This window comes from Electrophorus electricus, chromosome 4 (assembly GCF_013358815.1).
Source record: "Electrophorus electricus isolate fEleEle1 chromosome 4, fEleEle1.pri, whole genome shotgun sequence".
NCBI classification, from domain to species: Eukaryota; Metazoa; Chordata; class Actinopteri; order Gymnotiformes; family Gymnotidae; genus Electrophorus; species Electrophorus electricus.
The window spans coordinates 22,828,697-22,852,201 of record NC_049538.1 but is presented as its reverse complement, the minus strand read 5'-3'; the positions used below and the strand labels follow the sequence as shown (position 1 = coordinate 22,852,201).

Sequence of the window (23,505 nt, the reverse complement as noted above, 5' to 3'; positions counted from 1 at the left end):
GAAAAAATATATATATAAAAAATATTTATATATATTTATATATATATATATATATATATATATATATATATTTATTTATTTATATATATATATATATATTTATATATATATATATATATATTATATATATATATTTATATATATATATTTATATATATATATATATATATATATATATATATATATATATATTTATATATATATATTTATATATATATATATATATATATATATATATATATATATATATATATTTATATATATATATTTATATATTTTTATATATATATATATATATATATATATATATATATATATATATATATATATATATATATATATATATAAAAGAATAGAATAAATAAAAGGCTCTACGCCTGTGGGTATATTCCCGTCCATATTCTCCAGTTCTGTGTGCGGCGCTGTTGCTTGCAAGAGTCGCCTGCCATGTAAAACAAAAGAATAATGACTTCCGCTCCTTTCAAAGCATGTCAGCTTCGTAGTAAAACGTGTGTAGTGTGGAAATGTTTACACTTCTTTGAGACTAATAAATGCAGCACTGGTAGTTGTAAATGTTGGAGAACTGTCCGTTTCGCATTGAAAGGTCAGGCAAATGAGGACATTTAGCTTGCTGGCATCGAATTTAGCAAGCTAGCTTGGCTAACTAAGGTTGCTTTGAGCGAACCTAACGTTAGGTTAGCTAAAACCCACGACTGGGAGCATTCCGAGTTTTCGACACAGTTAGCTAGAGATCTAACCAGAATGTCAGCATTAACCTTATTTGTGCGAAATTTACCCTCATCGGCGTCCAGTGACCACTTGGAGGAAATATTCTCTGAAGTAGGACCAGTGAAGCACTGTTTCGTTGTCCGAAATAAAGGTAAGTTGGCTATTTAGCCAGTCCTAGTCGCACCAGAGTGTGGAGAACGTACTAGCTAACCTAGCTACGAGTGTTGAAAGTCATACTCGCTTTACAGATGGTATTTATTTATTTTGCTACTTACATGATGTCCTAGTTTGTGTGGTGCGTTTCCTTTGCGCAACGGGTGGCATTGCTGTCTTGCTGTTTCTGGCTGAAAGAATTGCCTTATTTGATCTTGAGCTTAACTATAGCCTGCTTTCTTCATCTAAGGCTCAGAAAAGTGCCGTGGTATAGGCTACGTTACGTACTCTATGGCAGAAGATGCTCAACGAGCTCTCACAGAAATCAACGACTACGACGGAAAGAAAATATCTGTGGTACAGGCAAAGAAAAAACTTGATAAAGGAAAGAAAAACAAAGGTATACATTATGCTGTACTTACGTGTATTGCTTCAGTTCCTATGTTTATGTGGAATCCGTTTTTGACTTTTAATTTCTTTTGAAAAATCTACATAGCTCTGCAAGAAACTCCGCAAGAGTGCCCAAAGGAACCACCAGAGATCAAAAGTCATGAAAAATCTAAAGGCACGAGGAAGAAAAAGCTTAAGGCCAGACTTATAATTAGAAATCTTAGTTTTAAAGTAAGTGTTGTATGATGCATGCTAACTGATTAATGTATATGTAATTCTATATCTTAAGTGTGGCCTAAGTGATAGATGTGTAGTTTTCCACTTTGTTTTGGTTGCTCTGTGAATATGAAGCGATGAAATGAGTGAAAATAATTTGAGTCCAGCTTTGCCTATTCTTCTGTGGGCTTGTAAATTTTATGTTACCTAATTCGCATTTTATTTATCCAATTTTTTGTTTTGTTTGTTTATTTATTTTACAGATTTTATAGTTGTAATATTTGTGTGTTTTATCAGTGTTCTGAGGATGATCTCAAAAAAACATTCTCAAAGTTTGGGACAGTCCTGGATGTGAAGATCCCTCTAAAACCAGGTATAACTCAAGACAATGCTCTAAAATGCAGTGTCTGCAAAAATATGAATTTACATTGTACTGTATTTGTGCAGATGGAAAGAAACGAGGCTTTGCTTTCATCCAGTTTAAAAACATGCTTGAAGCAGGAAAAGCTCTTGCAGAAACAAACCTTAAAGAAATTAAAGGTAACTCATTCTCCACACTGAAGTATCTGCTTCTAGCTTTGGTTCCGATGCCTGTATAACTTCTCACCTGCTTTCTCTCTCACCTCTTCCCACAGACAGGAAGGTTGCTGTAGACTGGGCGGTCCCTAAAGATAAGTTTGTAGCAACTCAGTCAGGCTCCACCTCAGGTACCCATTAACTTTTAATGTATGAATGGATACAATTGACAGAATAATTGTTTTGCACTCAACACAGCTTGTTGGCTGCAGGACATAAAGACAAAAACATGAAGAAATTTGAAGACTCCAGTGAAGAGCATGATGCTCCACAGGAACAGTAAGCGCTAGTCATGGTCTTTTCCTCCCTCTGGCGCCTGAACGTGAAAACGCCAGTGTGTGGCTCATGACTGCCGCAAGTCGTGACATGCTGGCAAGTGTTTAGTCCACAAGCTGTAGAAACCTTACTGAAGTATTTAGACTTTACTTCTTTTCTCCCCATCTTCGTCCTTGGTCATTTTATATCACCTTAACACTGCCAGTGTATGCTTTCTGTTATAAGGGTATGTGTGTTTGAATGGCAGTGTAGTTGTGTGAGGACAACTCTTTCATCTCAAGGGCCAAAAAGCAGCAAGATGAGAACAAGCACACAGAGTCTGATACAAAGAACATGCCATCTGATGATGATGATGATGATGATGATTTTGGTGATGAGGATCTTGATAAAGACAGTGAAAGTGAAGCGAATGAAGAGCATTATGACTCTGAATCTCAGGAAGCAGACAGTGATGACAGAGATGAGGAGGAGGATGACGATGATGATGAAAAAAGTGGTATGACTTGATGTTAAGAAATATCACACTGGCTTGCTTTTTGGTTTTTATTATTCATTTGGCTCTGATGTTGATTGTGGCTGCATCATAGTGGTTTTTGTATTTTTGTTTCAAGGTCAACTGAAGAAAAAGAGAAAGAATGCCCTCCCTTCAGATGTAAATGAGGGAAGAACTGTTTTCATAAGGTTAGAATCTTTAAATACCTTGGCAAAGCAAGAATAAATAGTAATTTGGCAATATAAGTTGATTCTAAACAAATATAATATCACAACATTTGCATACTTTTCAGTATCTGTTTTGTCTTAAAATGGTATGGAGTAAAAGTACTGTAGTAACCTATGCATAAAAATATAATATTTATATGGTGATATTATATGGCCCCCTAGTGGTCATGTTTGGCCTTGTATTTCTTTAGGAAATAAATTGACATTTGTTGATGGCCACCTGAGGATAGCTGGAACTGAGAGTTCTTTAACGTTTTATGTTTTGGCTTTGTTTTGGTTTGTTTTATTTGCTTTATTAGAAGGATTTGCCTATTATTTATAGTTAGTTTGGTTGAGTATTGCTACAGCAAGTACTAACTTTAGCTGCCTTAATACACACACATGCAAGTACACAAGCACAATGTTTTACAAAATTAAGATGATAGATAATGACAACAAGTTTTAAATAACCAGAGGCTTTTAAAAAAGTGAATCAACCTGAACAAAACCTTTAGTCAAAATCAGTTAGCACTCATTATTCCTGGTGATGTAATGAAAATGGCCAAATAGAAAACTAGGAACATGAATCAGCCGTTACACATACTATAAGGACAACACAAGCTTTTTATAAACTCATCTGTTGTGTTTCAGTGTTGTGTTTTATAGAACTTCAGATCTTCAACCCTCTAAAAGGCGGCAGTGTAAGCTCATGTGAATGGTGAATTTTCCATTGCTTTATGGGCTGTTTTGAGTGTGCCCCCCGTCTCCCTTAGAAACCTGTCCTTTGACTCTGAGGAGGAGGGCATAGAGGAGATTCTGCTGCAGTTTGGTGAACTGAACTATGTAAAGGTGGTGCTACATCCCGATACAGGACTCTCAAAAGGTTGGTGGGCTTTAATACAGAGAGCTTTATCCAGCCATTTCATCCTAAAACCTCCCACAGACAAAGGCCTGTTATTGCAAACAAAGGTCTGGTGTCCACTGCCCTTCTTGTACATTAGATTAGCTCTGCTGTTTCAGGCTAACCCTGCTGACTGTCTCTCTCGCTGCATGTCCAGGCTGTGCGTTTGCCCAGTTCAAAACTAAAGAAGCAGCGGAGAGATGCCTAGCGGTGGCCCAGGACGAGTCTGAGGTGCGTGTCTGCTCTGCCTGCGTGTGCGCGCGTGCTCGCCGCGTTCCCGTGCCTTGTCTCAACTGAGCCGCGGTCTCCGCCTTCCAGACCGGCGGCTTGCGCGTTGATGGCAGGAAGCTGAACATGGTGCTGGCAGTGAGCAGAGAGGATGCGTCCACACTGAAGAGCAAGGCGACGAAAACTCACAAAGGCTCCAGGAACCTCTACCTTGCCAGAGAGGGCTGTGAGTGCAGCCAGTGCCACATCACTGAGCCCCATAGTACTGCTCTGTTTCCAATATGTGGCTAATAGCACTCCACAGTTACAGAGAGAGTAGCTCAGTGTAGTCATGACCTGTTAACCTTTTCTGACCACTTCTCTTACTTATCTGGCTCGTTGTTGCCCCTTTTTCCTCTGTCTATAACCAGTGATCCGTGCTGGAACCAAAGCAGCAGAAGGTGTCTCTGACTCCGATATGGCCAAGAGGGCGAGGGTAGGTGGGCCCCGAGGCTAACGAAGTCCTGTATCACTGTTACTGTGGAATACAAGTTTGTTAAATTTCCTGTTAATACTTCTGTGAGCATATAGTATGTTACTGATTTCTGTGTTATGGTCATGTTACGACTGTGTTTTGCCAGTTTGAGGACCTGAAGAGGGCAAAGCTGAAGAATGTGAACATATTTGTGTCTCAAACACGCCTGTGCATCCATAACCTGCCAAAGAGCGTAGACCGTCGCCAACTCTTGCAGCTCTGTACCTCTGCAGCAGGGGGAGGCAAGGGTGCCCGCATCTCTGAGGTACACACACACAAACACGCACGTGAATCTGAGCAATAATCAAAAACCCTATGAATCACTTGAAATGAGCGACACGTTCTTGCATTAACACTAGATGGCAGTACCAGATCATGTTGATTACGATACTGAGATTTATTATGTTTGAACTGATCATGACCATTGTTAGAAATATTCAGAGTTTAACATTATCAAAACCTATCTATGTTTTTCTTACATCTGTTACTCTTTTCCTATCTTAGTGTCACGTCATGTATGACAGGAAGCCAGTGCGTGGTCAGGTGATGGGCAAGTCGCTAGGTTATGGATTCGTGGAGTTTCATCAGCACGAGCATGCCCTTCAGGCCTTGCGTCACCTTAACAACAATCCCACCATCTTCACCCCCAGCAAGGTCAGTGTGGTACCAATGGTCAGAGCTGGCCACCTGTCCAGCATGGTTCGTTTGGTAATCTCCTAAGAAGAAATGCAATTAAACTTTTTACATTTCAGTTTAATTTTTCTTGAAAGTTAGTTAATTTAATGCTTTGATTGTAAGAATAAAAGTTAGAGAGTTAAGGGCTCGTGGATGCCCTGCAGACATATAGTGACTGTTTTGGACTGAAGGATTGTTATCTGCCTGCTTACAAGTAAGTAAATATATGTGTAACCACATGGGGCATTTCAATGAACAGAAGACCTGTTGGCTGTTGGGGCAGGTTCTTGGAAGTAAATGCCTTTATTCCTTTGTCAGACTCACCACCACCACTCCCCCCAAATGCCACAAACTCTCGCATTTCCCACTTGGTCAAATGGAATGTGTTTTTGTCCTAGTTGAATGTAACTTCTTAAAAATAAGGTGAAAGTGCCAAGAGGAACCAATCTTGTCTTATTCGCTGAATTCACATGGAGGAATGTTTGTCCTGGAGCAGCGTTTGGGACTGTCGCAACCCTGTGTTTTGCCATGAGGCAGCGTGTTTTCGTGCGGCCAGTGCAGGAGCTCATTCTGCCGTGATTTTCATTCCCCGATCAGAGGCCCATCGTGGAGTTCTCCTTGGAGGACAGCAGGAAGCTGAAACTGAAGGCTGCACGGCTTCAGAGGAGCAGGACCAAACCTGCCTCTGCCTCTGACTCTGGGAGTGAGAAGGTGAGCAGCAGCCATGGTTTCATGACATCACAGATAACGCAGTTCCTCTTAAGCAAGAAGGTAAATTCCGGAATGAGAAAATGCCATTGGAAAATCTGGATGAGCCAGCCAAAGCCAGCTTCATATCTGACATGCTGTAACCTGAGTAGAATTTGATCATAGATTGAGCATCATATAAAGAATCTGAAAAGCTAAAAACTGGATTTTATATACTTATTTCTTTATGTATTGTAGGGAATATGAATTGTTTTGATTGGTAATTAGAAGATCTGCTTTGCTGTATTTTGCATTTTCTGGAACAGCGATTTTATGAAATACATTAAGTGCACTAATGAGGTCTGAAAACTTCTGGTGTACTTAATTTCAGTGATTTGTGAAATATGCTTATGAGAGTGTTTTCAGGCTTTCATTACGAAGCTGTTTTGGTCCTCTTTGCTTTCTTTTAAGGTCAGGATTAGTCTAGGGAAGTAATCCTGCGCTACAGTACAGCATCAGTTCAGCTGTTTGGCATCGTTAAGTGGTGGTGGATGTAATATCGCGCTCATTATTTGGTCCACAGAAGCAAGTGGCCCAGTCTGGCGAGGGGGGCCATGGGCTCGAAAAGCCTTGGCAGAAGGCTCCGGGAGCGGGTAGAGGTGCAGGCCGCCTGGCGGCCTTAGCAAAGACGGATGGCAAGAAGAGCCAAGCAGCTCAAAGAGACCACTACTCAGGCTTCAGAACCACGCATGAGGTGAAACACGTGGAGCTGGATGACGGCAGAAAGCGGCAGAAGGTCCTCCCCATGCCGTCCCACCGAGGCCCGAAGATCAGGTACTGATCTCTCTCTCTCTCTCTCTCTCTCTCTCTCTCTCTCTCTCTCTCTCTCTCTCTCTCTCTCTCTCTCTCTCTCTCTCTCTCTCTCTCTCTCTCTCTCTCTCTCTCTCTCTCTCTCTCTCTCTCTCTCTCTCTCTCTCTCTCTCTCTCTCTCTCTCTCTCTCTCTCTCTCTCTGCAGTACCTTCATACTGAACCATGTGGAGGGTTGTAAAAGTAATCTGAGCTTGACCTGCATGCTTCTGATTTGTGGCCCAGGCATCGGGATAAAGGCTGCCTGCCCACCCAGTCCAAGAAAATGAGCAAGGCGCCCAGCAGGAGGGTGAGGAAGGGGGCCCACTCTTTGGAGAAACCACAGCTAAACAAGAAACAGGTGAGGGCATTCTTCTGCCTGTGTGGTATATCTAATAAGAAGAGTTACAGTTCACTGTCATAGTCAGGTACACAATATGTTTATAGTAGCTGTTCATTTTTTAGAAAATGGCTACAATTTAAAATTATTCTGGTACCTCTGCAGCTGAGCAAAGTGGGTTTACATGTGTCCTATTTCAGAGTGCCAAGCCAGTGAAGAGAAAGATCCAGAACAAAGATGATGACCGCTTTGACTGCCTGGTTGAGCAGTACAAGAAGAAACTCCTGGGCAACTCCAGTACTAAGGGCTCGCTTGTCAAAAAGAACAAATGGTTCAGCTGATTCGGCTGTTTGCGTTTGGTTGCGTGTGGGCATGCATGTGAGCACATGCCAGAGAAAGACTTTTGTTTAATTGGTGTCTCTAGCATGAGCTGTTTTATGGGGGATGAAAAATGTACATGTATATTGTTCTCCATTTGTGGAGTTGTGGAACAGTCCTCCTCCCTTTTTTATGCTGTCAGACATAGTGGAAGCTACTTGTTTGATCCAACTGTAGACAATTAAACAGTTACACTTTTAAGAGATTTTCAGCTGATCTAGGTTGTGTGTAAGTATTTGCAGGTATAGCTGCAGTCTGTCCAAAGCCACAAGGCCCAGCATGATGTGATTGTCCAACTGTGGACAATTAAACAAATCCACGCAATAAGTCACTTTTGGTTAAAGATGGCAAGTTTTAATTTGCTTTAATAACTAGTGCTGCACCTAGCCTGTGCCTGTTAATGAACTGTTGAAGAAGGAATATGCTTAGGATAGAAACTGAAACTTATAGAATTTAATTAAAAAACAGACTAGTATTACATCACTGTTCCAAATAAATTTAAAACACAATCACCATGCCAGAGAATTACAAATTAGGGAAAAAGATGGTGGCAGTCAATATTTGCTATGCTGGTTAAATGTGCCTCCCTCTGTGTTCTAAACAGTCTGGTAGCTAATAGACTGCTGTTGTTTAACTATGGGTTTCTGAGTTTTAAAACACCACGGGGGAAAAATGGTCTTAGCATCTGTAACATTTCTTAGTGGTGTTTGCTACTGAAAGGTCTTGTGTTATAGTTCATGAATATGATGATGTGCCCTTAATTGAGTTCATAGATGATTGTCTCAGTGAAGCTCCTTTATGGAGAGATTACAGCTGGAAAGACTGTCTCGGACAAGCATCAAGCAGCCAGTCACTGTATAAATGATTGCCCCTTAAGTGAGCCTAGTGAAAGCCTTTCATGGCTGGGGTACGCTTAAAGAATTCCTATTTGGGTTTGTTTCTTTGTCCTTGTAACAGCTACAACTTTATTTCAGTGCATTTGAAGTTGTGAATATAAAAAAATAAGCGTGTTAAAAAAACTGACATACTTCATAAATTAGATTACAGATGCAAATAGCTTTAGATCTTACTTTGTTACACTGTTTGCATTATTTACAGAAGACATAAAAATGCAAATTCATGGTGAGCATATGCTGGTGATCCAGGTGGGGGAGAAGATTTGTGCTTCCCAGCAACAGCGATCATGGGTCTTCTGGGTAAAATGGTGTGACATCAACATGGCTGGTAGTGAGGTCAGCAGGTATACGGAGGATGTGCTTCATTTGTATATGTATAGGCTTGTGTGTGTGCATAGATGTATGAGCATTCACACTCACTTGAATTGTTGCCTTTCTAAATGCCATTTGCTATTACATTCTCAATGGCTTTCTCAACAACCCCTTATAAGCTTTATGCATTTAAAATACATTATACAAAACTTTGCATACTTTTTAAAACCTAGTTGCAAAAAATAGTTATTTGGTCTATAAATATGTTTATAAATAAATAAAGTAAATTGGTATTAAAATGTCTGATAGCAGAGAGATTACACTTTTAACAGGTTTTCAGATGGTCTAGCTTGCGTGTAAGCTTTTGCAGGTATATCTGCAGTCTGTCCAAAGCCACATGGCCCAGCGTGATATGATATGTGCCATTGTCCTTCAGGAAGGCCTCCAGCGTCTTCTCTGTGGTGGCTTTGCGGTGTGTGCACTGCAGCGAACGTGCCCGCTCCTCCAGAAAAGACTGCAGGGCAGAGATGTCCACGCGGAGCTGGCTGGCATGGCCCTTGGGCAGGCTATGCAGGACACTCTGGAAGGTGCTCAGGGTGTCCACCATGGAGCCAAGGCCCTCGATGGGCTTATCAGAGGATAGCTCGGGTAGTAATTCGGGGCTGTCCAGGACCATCTTATGGAATATCTGCAACTATGGTTGAAGGCACTGGCTCAGCATGAATTTGTTTCTTCACAGTATGGATTTATTTAATTTGTGCAATTATAATACATTTTTGCAAATTGCTATTGTTGGACATATTTTATGTATTTGTATCGAGGTGAGAACACATAATAAAGGAGTTATAGTAAGGTTTTACTTAATATCTTTTCATAGAACTTCTTTTGGCATAAAACTGGCATTACCTCATCTTTGTGTCTCTGGATCCTGGTGATGATGTTATCAGCCTGCATTTTGACAAAGTTTTTGACGCTGTCTGCAGGGACTGGGAGGCCATGGCACAGTGTGAGCATGCTCACAAGGCAGGAGTAAAACAGGGTGGGCGTCATGCTTTCTAGGGGGCTGTGCCTCTGCAGGAGTCCAGCTGTACCTGCCGACTGAAAAAACACTAAAACCTGTATTACTGTTTAAGGGAATGCAGGTGAACAGGAGTAAAAATTGCGCTTCCTGATCGATCTCTCTCTCTCTCTCTATATATATATATATATATATATATATATAGAGAGAGAGAGAGAGAGAGATACTCAGATATTCTTCCAAATGTTTACACTATTAAACTTTACCTGACCTATAATCTTGTTGCATTCACTAGTTAAATACATTTGTTTGCAAATACCTTTTGAAAAAAAAAACTTTGCTGTAAAAACAATTAAGATGACTACATTTTCCTTATTTCATGTATTGAATTTAAGAATGTACAGGTAACCTTGACATTACAGCACCAAACAGTTAACAAATAATTTAATTTAAATTTCTTAGTTTCCATAACTTGGTCTGCTGTCTTATCAGCTAACACTGGGTTTCCCAAATTCCCAAAGAACAATCTAAAATTGAGTTTTTCTCCATTTTGATATTTTTTAAATAGTGATTAATTGCAGGTGCTGGATATTAATTGCATATTAGAGTAAACTAACCATGTAGACTTTAAATAATATCAGTGTAGCAAACGGTAGAGCTGTACAAACAGAGAGAGGGCACTTACCTTTAGATGAGAGAGCTGTGTCATGCTTAACCTCCATCAGTGCTCAGGCTTTATAGTTGATGGTTGTTGACTCATCAATGAATCACCTCAGGCTGTCCTGCCAAACTGTCCCACAGCAGAACTGGGAGAAGGGGACGCCCCCCCCCCCCCCCCCCCCCTTACTAGACCCCACTCACTTTCAGCAAACACACACCCACATCTATAAACTCATAAATATTTATGTTCAGTTCACTGGGTAGTCCATGCAGTGTCAGATGTGCTTACTGCATCTTTTTCAAGAACAGATGTCACTTTTTAGGATGGGTGTAATTCAAAACTGACAAATACATTAAGAAGAACAAATTATGTAGCGAGGATATTACCCATATTCATTCTGCAAACATTGTGGAAAATATTATGGGTGTAATGGAATGGTCTTATAGAGTAATTTTACCTTCTGTGGTGTTTGTGTATATCAGATGACATGGCTCACTGAGGGTCTGGGGTCCAAGGCTGTGCTATGTTCAGATTGCCTCAAGGAGCCATGTTTTTTGTAACTTGCCCATGTTTCCCTAAGCCGATCCCCACCTGGGGGATCCCCACCCATCATCTCATCCTAAATGTCCACCAAAAACTTGAGTATCCTCCTTGCACCCTGAAAAGAAACTGCAGCTTTTTACTGTGTTGGCATAATAGTTCATAAATGCTCGTGTGGGCTTGTGAGCGTTCTATAGGTGTTGCTCAGTGTATGTGACTCACAGGATGATGTAGATCATAGTGCATGATAAGCAACTGTTTCGACAGAAACCCTTCTGTGTCTAAAATGTATGTCACTTGCACTTTTTGGGTGTCATTTGCACTATTTAGGTGCACACCGTCGTGTTGTGGATTTGCCCTTCGTCAGTGTTTACATCTCAAAAACAAATTGCTTATTTAAAAATGGTGCTAGTACAATGTTTGGCACTTATGTAATTACGTATTTCACGTAACCTTTCTTTAGTTTCCTTTTTTACTGAGTTGTAACATGCCATTCACCAATTATCTGCTAAACACAATCTCTTGGTCATCCTTGTTCTCTTGGAGGTGTCATCCTATTTCCTGTCGAGTGTTCGGCTGGTGTGGCGCAACAACTGGAACGCTTCCGTCGCGGGTGTTCACGTTGGCACACCGACGCCGGTGTACGCAGTTACGTGCGGGCTTCGCGCTGTGAGATCAGAATCGCATGACGAACATGCTAATTGTATGGTGGGTGTAGGCCATGACAAGACCCAAGTAATCTCCCACAAAATGAGATAGAGAGGGATCTCATTTCCATCCTCTCCTCTTTGCTGATTGCACAAACACAAGCACGGTAACAACAGGTACAATTGATTCACTATGTGAGCTCATTAGGAATATCTCAGCTTCCCCCAGACGCTAGGAAATACAAGATTTGTGAGTCATGCCTTATCGAAGAGAAAGAAATGGAATCTGAGTTAGGAATATGAAACTTTAAGTCGAACGAATCAGTACACAACACGTAATGACACACACACCAAAAAAAACAAAACAAAAAAAAAACAGGAGGAAAACAGCGGGGAAATGCTGTTTTTTTATGATTAGAGTTTAATTATTTCCGCTGAGCACTTCCGTATTCACTATTTGCAACAACAACAACAACAACAACAACAACAACAACAGCAAACTCTTCTAGGTCATGCTTCTCAAAGATTTGTACACAACACACTTTCTCCTGGCTGCGACTACGTCGGACTGACCGAGTGGGCATAGAATCAACTTTTTGGCCAAATGTGGCTAACGTCCACGTTTAGATCTGTATTATCACGCTCAACAGCCTTTTGTTAGCAACACCTCCTGCGTCTTCTAGGTTCAAAATTAGTGTCTCTAGTCCATCTCTGGCCGTAGGATTTGTGCTAAGAATCTTCTGTAAGTGATCAGCTTCTGGCAGCAGGCCCGATGATGGCTAAATGCCCACATCCCAGAATCTAAACACACGCTCTTTCTTCGTGTTGTCAGCTGAATCGGTGTGTGACTTCACAAATGGCAACATTACAGTACGATCGACAACTTTGTTGTTTATCCTGTGATTCACATTCACGCCGAGCAGTGTCAGCATCACACAACCGTCTACTCGAAGATTTCGTGCTGCCTCAGGATTCTGTCCGACAAATATGACTTAAACAGCGATCCAGAGACACATTTGCACATGGTTACAGGAATCACAAATGACTCCCGAATGAGTTCCATGTTGCCTGGCCATGCGACGCCACGGTCATGCATTTGCAGTTGAAGTTACGGGAATACAGGGAAAATACACGCACAGGAAATGTTTCTATTCCTGTATTCTTGCTCCTGTTTCTGGCACACATACACGTGTACGTGTGTGCGTGTGTGTGTTCTGTTTCTGGTGAGGTTTTTATTTGGCCTCCAGGGTCCTGCTCTGCGTAGAAGGAAGAGATAGGACCATGAATTGTTCGAGAATGTCCTTGTGGGTGTGTGATCTGATGACGACAACAACAACAACAATAATAATAATTGAAGTGCAAAATCCGCTCAAGGGTAAAAAGTCAAAACAATGTAATCCATGATGCCTTGGTATGTAACAGGCATTATTTCTTCTGAGCAGAGTAAGTACACCAGTACTTGCAGAGTAAGCTGCACCTATGCACACATTAACGGCACAGCCAGTGTAGATTTTAGTTTTAAGCCGTGGCATTTTATAATAAATACCATGGCTTTAAAAGGACATGACTATACCCATGGAGTTAGATGTGAGATATCGAGTCTTTGAGAAAAGCTTTGGCTCAGAATCTAAAGTCCGAGTCCCGTGTTGACACTGGACACCAAGTGCATGTTTCTGCCTTGATGGAGTGTTTCTCAGAACTCTTACAGCAGCACGTACTGATATAAAGGGAGATGTGTGAGGGGAGTTTGGAAACAGAGTTTGGAATGTGGTTCCAGTGAGGAAGTTTTCTGCTTGGCTACAGAGGCCACAGCTCGTCTGGTTCTTCATGTCTCACTGAGGAGATGAAGCAGACTCTCACTCATTTATCAACCACTGTTATCACACATTCCATTGTTTCTCACACTGAGGATGTGCTGCAAATAGCTCACCACTTATTTTTCTGTCATTATTATTATTATTATTATTATTATTATTATTATTATTATTATTATTATTATTCTTCAGTAGTTATACTAAATTTATATCTAGATTAATAGAACATTGCAAGTACTGTATACAGGACCCTTCTAATAGTTTGGCAAATATATTCTTGTTGAAAAATATTAAATAACTACAGGGGCATTCTCAGACTAAGGTTAAAGGGATAAGTGCTTTATCTTTTCATTACAAGGCCTGGAGTTTGTTTCATAATAGAGAGGTATCAGGTGTTCATTTGGGTTTGATAAAACTTGCTTTTAGATAGACAATACATATACAACTAGACTATACATGTGTGTTGCAGGGCAATACTATAATAGATAAAGAGGGAAAGATGTCCAACCAATGCCATGCTTTCTGAATGATCAATGACACTGAACCTCAGGTTGTTGGGTGGAGGATGGGGGTATTTTACAGGGTTAGCCCTGACAGAGATTCTTGCTGTTCTAGCGCAAATGAGAACATCTGTACCATGGCATCAGCACTCCTCAGAGCCACCTATTTCTGATCCATGGGCCTCTCCAAGTTGAAGTCACCAAGTGCAGAGCAGAACTCATAAACGAACCACAGTTCCCAAGGGTGTAGTGGGCCACACTGAGGCTTGGCTGCTTTCTGGGGCAGGACAGGTCATTTTCACTCTCTGAGACAGGAGAAATGATAGAGTAGCAATTTTTCCATGCCCTGGATTAGGACATTTTCTGCAATCAGAATGTGCCACCAGTGACCTTCTGAGCATATAATTTTTATGAGCATATGAATAGTTATAAAACATTTTAACATCAGCCACCAGTAAAATTAATATTTGAACAGAAATGCACACATACACAAAAAGCCTTGAGTCCGGATTAAAGGATTCCAAGAACAGGCAACATCAGAGGAATTCTAGGAATGTTAATGAATGTAAACTGTCCTTTTTCATTTTTGCTCCATGTAACATTTTTGTCAAGGAGGAGGCACTCTTCATGTGTTGCACTCAATTTCCAGGAAGAATATTTCTACTTTATTTTTTGTATTACGGATTTATTTCTGTATTTGTATTTAAATGATCAAATTTGTATTAAATTTGTATTAAATTATCAGCTGGTCTGTGTTTTGGTGTGCTTGTGTGTATGTGTGTGTGTGTGTGTGTGTGTGTGTGTGTGTGTGTGTGTGTGTTAAAAGGGCAAAAGCAGCAAATGTTAAACACATGGAAAATTGTGAAATTTAGTGAAATAGTCAGTCATGTGCTTTTACATTCAAAGATGGTTGTTACAGCATAATCTGTAACAAACTAGTACTGTAAATTTCTCATTTTATATTTTGAAACAAAAAAAAACAAAACAAAACAAAAATTTGACTCTGACCACATGTACAAATGATTTGTTACTTACAGAAGGTAGACAAAATAAACAATAAATCAAAGAGCAACATCGAGGAAGCCACACCTTACAGAAATATTTAGATTTTTTGCAGAAATATTTAAAACCACAATACTGTTTTAGCAGAGACAATGGAGATCAAATTATAGACCGTACATCACATGAGCAAATCTGTCTCTGAAAGGAAAACAAGCAACTCAAGGTGTAAAATGAGTATTAACAGAAGGCGTCTGTAGGTCCAGAAATGAAGCAGGCTGGGGTTACAGATTCAGAATTAACTCTGGGAGGTTGTACAAGAAATATGCATGCATACATGCTCAAATGTCATGTAAGGAGCCGGCACTTATTAATAGTTTCATTCTGTGTAGCGAATTCTCACTTGTTTTGGATAACGTCTTCCACACTCTCTCAGTGATCTTGGACACAACTCTGCATCCTGACCTTGTGGTTTGCATGTGTCATAGGAACTGCCCAAAGATCAGCCACTGCTATTCTCTGCTTACTATAGAAAAACAAGAAGACAACCCCCCCACCCCCCTTAAGCTCTAACATCTTAAATAATGTTTCATGTTAAGGGATTACTAAAAAATGGCATCCCCCTTTTCCAAGACTTAGCTAATCAGTAAAACAAATCACACTTCTGCAGTGCTCGTGTAAAGTATGGAGTTGATTTAGCTGGTTGTGCTCGGGATGGTACATTATACTCCCCACACATTAAACATGCAATGAAATATGTGTTGGAATTAATGTGGTCATTTCATATAGGATGTACTTTGCGTCACATTTAGTCAGGTCTGATGTAATTTCCCCCAGTTCAGACATTTTACCATGGCATGTACAACGCTATGCACTTCTGAACCACACAAACTACGAAACAACGGTATGTCTACTCCAGAGAAGGATCATAGGCCTATGTGGCTTAAGTGTCTGTGGAGTATTTCTTCTCCCTTTCACAACCACCAAACACAACACTGTTGTCCTTTTACAAGGTCACTGTAAAGGACAATGTTGATACGTAACAGAAAAACTGAAGTGGTCGAGAAATTTGATAAATTTCGCTCATTTTGCTAATATTAGCCAATGTCCAATCACTATGTATCTATATGCGTAGATTTTACATTTTTAAAAGTCTACACCTTGTAACCCGAGGATCGCCAAACACCTGTAACGGAAATTTTGCTGAAGCGTATGCTAAAAGTACTACCAGCGTCTCCAAGCTTCTCACGTGACTGCCATTAGGTAACCAATGTTAAAAACATTACCTGGCACAACATTTTTACCTAGGAATAGAACGAACATTGAGGTCAAATGAGTAATGTAAAATGCATTTTAAAAATATGATTCGACTGAATAAAGCCAAAGCTGTCTAAATTTTAAAAATAATTTCTATACACCTTGGAATGTTTCAACTATGCACCCCGCCACTTGTGTAGAAAAGGGGGAGGTGCTCCATCTAGTGGCTGTTTTATGAAAAAGCATAGAAGAGCGAACTATGCTGTAAAAGTGTTAAAAATGTCCAGGATATGTAAGTGCCCACATGGAATACAATTAGATATGAATTATCATATAACAATAACTACACAATTAGTTTATTGAAAGTAAGAAATTATAAGAGGAATTTAGAAAACAGGTTGGTTTAATGATTACTTCATAGGTTCAATAATACAGTATAGGATCATCTGTAATATCTTACGGCTTAGAACTGTTGCGACTGTTCTGAAACAAATTGAACAATGTTGCTTACTGACTAATAAGTCACATCAATCTTACTGTATTCATATTAAACTAATTTCTCAAATAAGATGTAGAATCAGATAAACAACTAATGTTACTGTAGGTGACCAGACAGGGCATGTGTTAGTTGGTGAAGAATTCTTTTCATAAAAACCGGACATACGAAAGTGCACAGGGTCTTAGTTGTCCTGATGTTGAGTCTGAGAGTTGAGAAGTATGTGCTGTCTTAACCCTCCACAAATACTTTTTGGGGTAAGGGCTTCCTGGCTACTGGGTTACGGAACAGCAAGCCCAGACCGCAAAAAGGCTTGGGAAGGGCAGAAGAGGGGAAGAGAATCAGGAGCACAAAGCTGATCGTACACTTTTAGGAGTTCATGCTGGATCTAAAAAACAGAAGCGTATGGTCAGTCCATCTGTTCATCTGCATGGAGAAAGTTCAGTCTTTTTTTGGTACTGGAATAATTTCAATTATCAACATGCTGATAACTGCATTCATATGACATCTAAATAACTGATGTTGATATATGATATAATTTAGTTGAAGCAATTGAGGATTGTAAATACAGTAAATCTATTTGCATTTGTAATGTATTTTATTGAGTTAATAGCTTCATCACTGATATTTAAATTCTAATTATATATATATTTTTATAATTCAGTCATAGTTCAGAAACCTTGTAAAATTCTGAAGATGTCTTCATGAAAAGAAGTGTAGTAGTGTTTAGACCGAAAAATGAGCACATCGTACGAATATGAAACTTCACTGAGAAAATACTGTCCAAACAAAAAACAATATCAGGATGAATGAATGTACTGTGAAATACAATGTTCATTTTTTAATATTTGAAAATTGGTTCCTATAACTAACACAGCAAGTATGAAATCAGAAAATGTGTTTGTCCTGTCTGATAGAATTTTCTTCTTAAAAAGAAGGAAATTAACATCTTTCAACAGCAATAGTCAACAATTTAGAGATCTGATTTATTGCCAATAAAGAGTTTTATCACTCGAGACAAAGAATTGCAGTAGATAACCATCAATCATGAGGAAGATGGGGAAGGACGCTATCTGAAAAGTAAGCATGACGTCAGACATAATGGATAACATTTTTAAAAAGGTTATTAATATCTGGAAACTCTCAAAATATCTAGAGTAAATTATTCCAGTATTATAGACAGACCTTGAGCAAAATGAGCTAAGCTCCTGCCAATGCAATTTCAAAATGGTGGAGGAAACTTAAAATTGATATGCTGGTATTCTAGGTTCCTGAAGTGGAAATAATTTAAAATATGCTTTTATTTTACAATGAAATTAGATTTTTTTTAAATGACAAATTAACATACTAATTTATATTGGCTCTGTATGAAAAGAAATGGGTCTATACCACATGTGACATCATTGCTCAGTGTGTAATTTATAATATAAAGTCATCAGATGAGAAACATAGATTCCTTTTATTATAGATTAGCATGCATCAAAAGCACAAATAAACTTTTATCATTAAACATAAATACATTATGGTTTTATTGGATTTGTCTTGATTAAATAGGAAAGCCTGTTGAAAACAATCCTGACAAATACATTTAGGGTTCTAAAATGTATAATCATCTAATCTGTCTTTAGCTATATGTCACATAAATTGACATGCAGGTGGGGAACATGCTATAAACACCTTATTACCTACAGGAGAATCAGGGTGACATCATTTGCTCTATTAAATTACACACATGCTGTGATTCAGTTTTTATTAAACCTAGCCTGTATCATCAGGTGTCTTAATAATGCATGAGACAGAGGATGAGCACTAGCTACACTGACTCTTTTCAGTTGCAATTTGTGAGTATTGTTTAATTTATCATTGTACTTCATTCTATTCCACATACTAATAGGTCCTATTATTACTGCACTTCACACAAACATTTAATAAAAAATAGAAATAGTATGTTTACATTTATGCATGTTTAGTAGCAAACTCCTACATACTTACTAAGGCAAACTTTAATGCTGGATTATTGGCTGTTCCCACTTTTAGAGACCAGACGTTTGTTTCACTAAAACAGATTTTTTATTTTTTTATATTTACACAGTATAGCCACTAAAAGGGGCCATTCAAACAATAATCTTTACTTTTGATCCTTAATTGGATTTAAGTGTAAATGTTTGTGAATGAAAATGATTTTATTGATCAAAATGTGTTCTGAGCTTCTTCATGAGCTTTTTTCCACATGGGCTCTGCTTTCAGGAATTCATCTTCAAATGTGTAAACTAGCTATAGAATATGTATTCACATTTTATAGAATATGTGTGGTATTTGGATATAAAATTGATTTTATATCAGTTTATTTCATGCATGAAGGATTCAAAAACTAATAATAGTTTGGTATTGCCATTGCTATTGTAAATTTAACATATAGGCATAGGAATCATAACATAGTAGATTCTACTCAGGGTTCACTTACCAAAATGAAAAGAGGATTTTGATCACTGAATTTTAGAAATATGGTTATAAGAATATCAACTAAATCAAACATCATTTGCACAATTGTCAAAATGTAATCAAATAACCACTATTTAAAAAATGATTAAGCCATATGAAGATAGAAAGAAAGCAAAGCTAAATTAGAATACATCAGGAAACACTTCCGCTGAAAACTGTTCTCTTGTTCCACTTCACCTTAGCTGTCCATTGGTGTAGTGGAAATGTGTATTCATTTAAAATTTGAGAGATATATCTGTTTTGTCATTTTATGATCATCTTCGGTTTTAAAAATACAGTATTTTGGTGTGGCTGATACAGGTTCATTATCAATGTTAGGAGGCTGAACAGAACCAACAGGTGAACCAGTGTTCTAATGGAACAGGCCCACAAGTAGTCCTCACTCTTACAGGTGCCTAGTGTGAGATATGCACTTCAAAGAAGAACAGAACGTTCATAGTCAGACAGCTTGTACGCCACACATGGCATTGGTTTCCCTCCACATATCTTAAGTTTAGTATTGGAGTAAATTATTCACTCAATATTTAATGTTTTAGACTAGGACAAAACTGAATTTAAACCTAATTTTAAAAGCACAGTTAAAACTTTTGATACAATACTCTGTTATTTATGATGTATGTACATGTAATTTATGTACATGCAATCATATATAGTTATTTTTTTTCCAGCTTCACGTTAAATAAGGTGTGTGTGTGTGTGTGTGTGTGTGTGTGTGTGTGTGTGTGTGTGTGTGTGTGTGTGTGTGTGTGTGTGTGTGTGTGTATGTGTGTGTGTTGGAGGTGGGGGTTAGCTACACGTGTGTGTGCGCGCGCGTGTCCGGAGTGTACTATGGCCGCAACACGGGGAACTGTCCGCGGTGCTGAACTCGAACGCACGCCTGCCGCGTCGGTAACGCCCTGCACGTCAAAGTGTGTAGGAAAAAATGTGAAACGCTTCTGTATTTCACAACCCAACCTGGAAAAAAACATCATGCGATTGCTACACATATTTAAAAGATAGGCAAACGATCCGAATACATTTCTGAACAATTTTCATAAGGAAACATTCGTGCGCCTCAGCGCATGCATAGTGGCACAATCTGTTCCTATGAAATCAACACATTTCACGTTTTGTCGTGCATGTTTTATGTACAAAACGAGTAAGAATCGAAAGATGTTATGAAAGTGTATAAATTATTGCCCAGCTTCATATATGTGCACATATTATTAGAAAAGAAAAGGAAAAAGAAAAAGTATATCATATTCAGTTCACTGACAATGAGAAAAACGATGGATTTGATGTTGTTTTTAAAATTCTGCATAAATCGGAGACATATGACACCAACTTTATCAAAGATATCGCCAATTTTACCTTTCTGTTATCGGACTGAGCTACTCGGTTGTTCTTCGTGGCTGCATTCAGAATGCCCATCACGTGCATCCCTAGTCCAGTTAAAAACACCCAAATGGTATTTCATTATATTTAGCCAACTGATTAATTGTTTCACACCTTCTTTCCTATAACATTAAGTGAATATTATAAATACATGTGCTGATAAAACGAAGAGACTGCACAGTTCTATTAACACAACAACCAAACTTAATCATGTTTTGCATAAAATCAAAATGGTGAGGTCCAGGTATGTTTTACCTTTGACATGTGTAGACGAATTCGGGAATGCCTGACTGTTCTTGGTAGAAAACCACGAACGTTCTTCAGAGACCCCAATGACGCTTTTACCATCAAATGCGAATGAATCTCAATGGATGAGCCACATCGCGTATCTTAAAGATATCGAGAGAGTCATTTCACCGGGCGCAGCGAGCATTTTGGAAACGAATAGGTCGAGAACACGAAAACGCCGCCCGCTCTTGTTCAGACACCATTACTCCACATCAGTTAGGGCATGCTCTTCCAGTGGAAGAGGAAAACACATTCCTTGGACATACATTACTACACCCGTTACTGACGCTGTTATGATGGAAGGGTGTCGCCATTAAAGCAAACGTTTAAAAGCAGTAATTTGTTAGCGTTCTAAAACATTTCCATTTAGTCCTCTCCTTGTTTCTGAAAATACTGCAAAATCTAATGGAAGCGCTCAATTCCTCCAGTCAGCTATTGACCTGCATTGACGTCATTGCGTCATTAGGTTTCCCCTGGAAACACGGGAGTTCTAAAAATAGCGGCGCATTAATTCAACCAGAGCAAGGGAGCAAAGTTGGTGCGAGTGACTATTTGTATCAGTCCATAATCCCTCAGATTTTTTTCCCTCTCAAGACAAGGCTTTCAAGGGCGAGCTGATCACGACTCTCCTCCTGGTTATTTTAAGAAACGAGCGGTAGCATATAGCCGGGACAGAGCTCTCGGTTTGTTTTAGCATTGCGGACGCACTGAGATGCCGACAGCGGCGAAACAGCGCCACGGGGATATAAATAGCCCAGACCCTGCTAGCGGACTGCACGAGGAGACCCTAAAAACAGAGGCAAACTGGGATTCCGCTTGGGCAGGGCTACGTGCGTGCCAAATCCGCGACCACACATGCAACTACTATGAAACAATGTGTATTTGTTTAAGGTAGCGTTTAAGAAAGACACACTTTCAATTTTGCATTCATTCTGTAAATACAGTCTAAGTTAGACCATTAGTCTTTAATTTATTATTCCTAAATGTATTAAGTGGTGATTCATTCGACACTAACTAGTGCCAATCTGGAGACGGTTGCCGAAAGAGGACATGGGATTACCAGGTCGCGTGATATAATGTTGATAATATGTAAATAATAAGAACATTTCACCGTAGCGATACAATTTGCGCACCGATACAATATGTGTGCTAGAGAGAACATAATAACGCGACTGGCAAATGTGTAATTTCTAAATTGGTTCCGTTTAAAGCAGCAGTACTACTGTAAACAGAAAAAGACTATTTACAACACAATTCGCGCGCCATCCTAGGCCTATCACTTTTCGTGCAAAGCCATCCTAACAGCTACATAAAGACATTTCTTAATCGATTATCTATCAAATTCTGGTACTCTTAAGTGGTACAGTGTTAATCAGCCAGTGTACTGTAGTTAAAAGGCCATTATATATTTCAGATGTGCAAAGGGTGCAGCTAAAACCGCCGACCATTTTCAACAATGCGGTGACATTGAAAGGGCGTAACCAGACATGCTCAACATAGACTTTAAAGAACCAGGTAGTCGTTATGCATATTGTCATAAAATAAAATAAAAAAAACAACAACCTAAATATTTGGAATATCACAATTTACAAGATTTTTGTGAAAGAAAATGAGCAACATTATTACAAATCCTATTATGAGCAAATTCTACACAGATGACTTTAGTTCTGTTTCCTTTTTTTGATGCATCAGATTTAAAATGCAAAATAACTTTTTTTATAAACGCTGCTTTAAACAAAATCATGTTAAATTCAAAATAATTAAAATTTCAGATGCATACTGTCTATTGGCTATGGCCACAAATGTGCATTTAGCGCATTTTCTAGCCATCCTAGTTTTCTGTGAAACGGAAGAAACCAGAGGTTTTTTCTTTTTACTATTGCTGCCATCTACTGGCGCAATTGTGAAATAGCACCATTTCAGTTTTGCGCAAACTGATTGCAACAAAAAATCAACCCGCATTTTTTTTTTTTGTAAGAAACCCAAATATATCACACTACTTCATTTAACTTAGATGCAGTCACTAAACACTTTTTGTAGGCTTGTGGTCTGCTTAGAGAAACAATCACAATTAAATAATCACTGGGAGAGAGGACATCTGCTCATGCATCTGATTGTAATAGATAAACATGGGCAGGTGAGTGGAGTGGATTCCTATTATTGAAAAACAGAAAAATATCAGTTCGAGAATCCCAGACTGCAGTTTATTACCAGGTTCTGATGAAAACATTGTAAAGGGGCCAAAAATGTATGTGTTTTTCTAAACTATGAATACAGTTTAAAATGAAATCATTAACTGTTCATTAAGAACTTATCAACAGTAATAAAACTATATTTACATATTCAGCAGATGTCTTATTCAGAGGGATTTACATGCCATTTTCATTAGACAGTATGAGACCTCTCTGGGAATTGAACTTATGACCTTGGGGTCATTAGCACATTGTTCTACCTGTTCTTCCAAGTGAGTAAAATACCTGTATGGAGCTGCATGCAGAAATACCAACTCCCAGAAAGACCATTATCATGTGGTTTTCAAATCTTGAGGCCTGTTTACACCTTGCATTAGCATGTGTTTTATGTCCGTATCTG

The 23,505-nt window shown here is 38.9% G+C and overlaps 2 protein-coding genes across 3 annotated transcripts; one reads left to right on the top strand and one right to left on the bottom strand.

Annotated features, from left to right (window-relative positions):
- The first annotated feature begins 367 nt into the window (after window positions 1-367).
- On the top strand, window positions 368-9,087 carry rbm28 (RNA binding motif protein 28). 2 transcript variants are annotated; one of them, XM_027009684.2, is made up of 20 exons: window positions 368-880; window positions 1,133-1,282; window positions 1,379-1,503; window positions 1,786-1,861; window positions 1,936-2,028; window positions 2,124-2,195; window positions 2,277-2,343; window positions 2,622-2,836; window positions 2,952-3,021; window positions 3,813-3,922; window positions 4,098-4,171; window positions 4,259-4,394; window positions 4,579-4,643; window positions 4,789-4,947; window positions 5,187-5,336; window positions 5,955-6,068; window positions 6,628-6,878; window positions 7,138-7,252; window positions 7,432-7,528; window positions 8,708-9,087. In XM_027009684.2, the coding sequence occupies exons 1-20, from the start codon at window positions 763-765 to the stop codon at window positions 9,061-9,063; spliced, it is 2,613 nt and encodes an 870-aa protein (XP_026865485.2). In that variant the 5' UTR covers window positions 368-762; the 3' UTR covers window positions 9,064-9,087. The 2 variants fall into 2 exon arrangements, with proteins under 2 accessions (XP_026865485.2, XP_026865486.2); XM_027009685.2 differs by lacking the exon at window positions 8,708-9,087 and having other exon boundaries at window positions 7,432-8,365.
- A 39-nt stretch (window positions 9,088-9,126) lies between these two features.
- On the bottom strand, window positions 9,127-10,546 carry lepa (leptin a). Its single transcript, XM_035525388.1, has 3 exons — window positions 10,521-10,546; window positions 9,724-9,915; window positions 9,127-9,511 (listed from the first exon to the last, which is right to left on the bottom strand). The coding sequence occupies exons 1-3, from the start codon at window positions 10,542-10,544 to the stop codon at window positions 9,143-9,145; spliced, it is 585 nt and encodes a 194-aa protein (XP_035381281.1). The 5' UTR covers window positions 10,545-10,546; the 3' UTR covers window positions 9,127-9,142.
- Window positions 10,547-23,505: the final 12,959 nt, after the last annotated feature.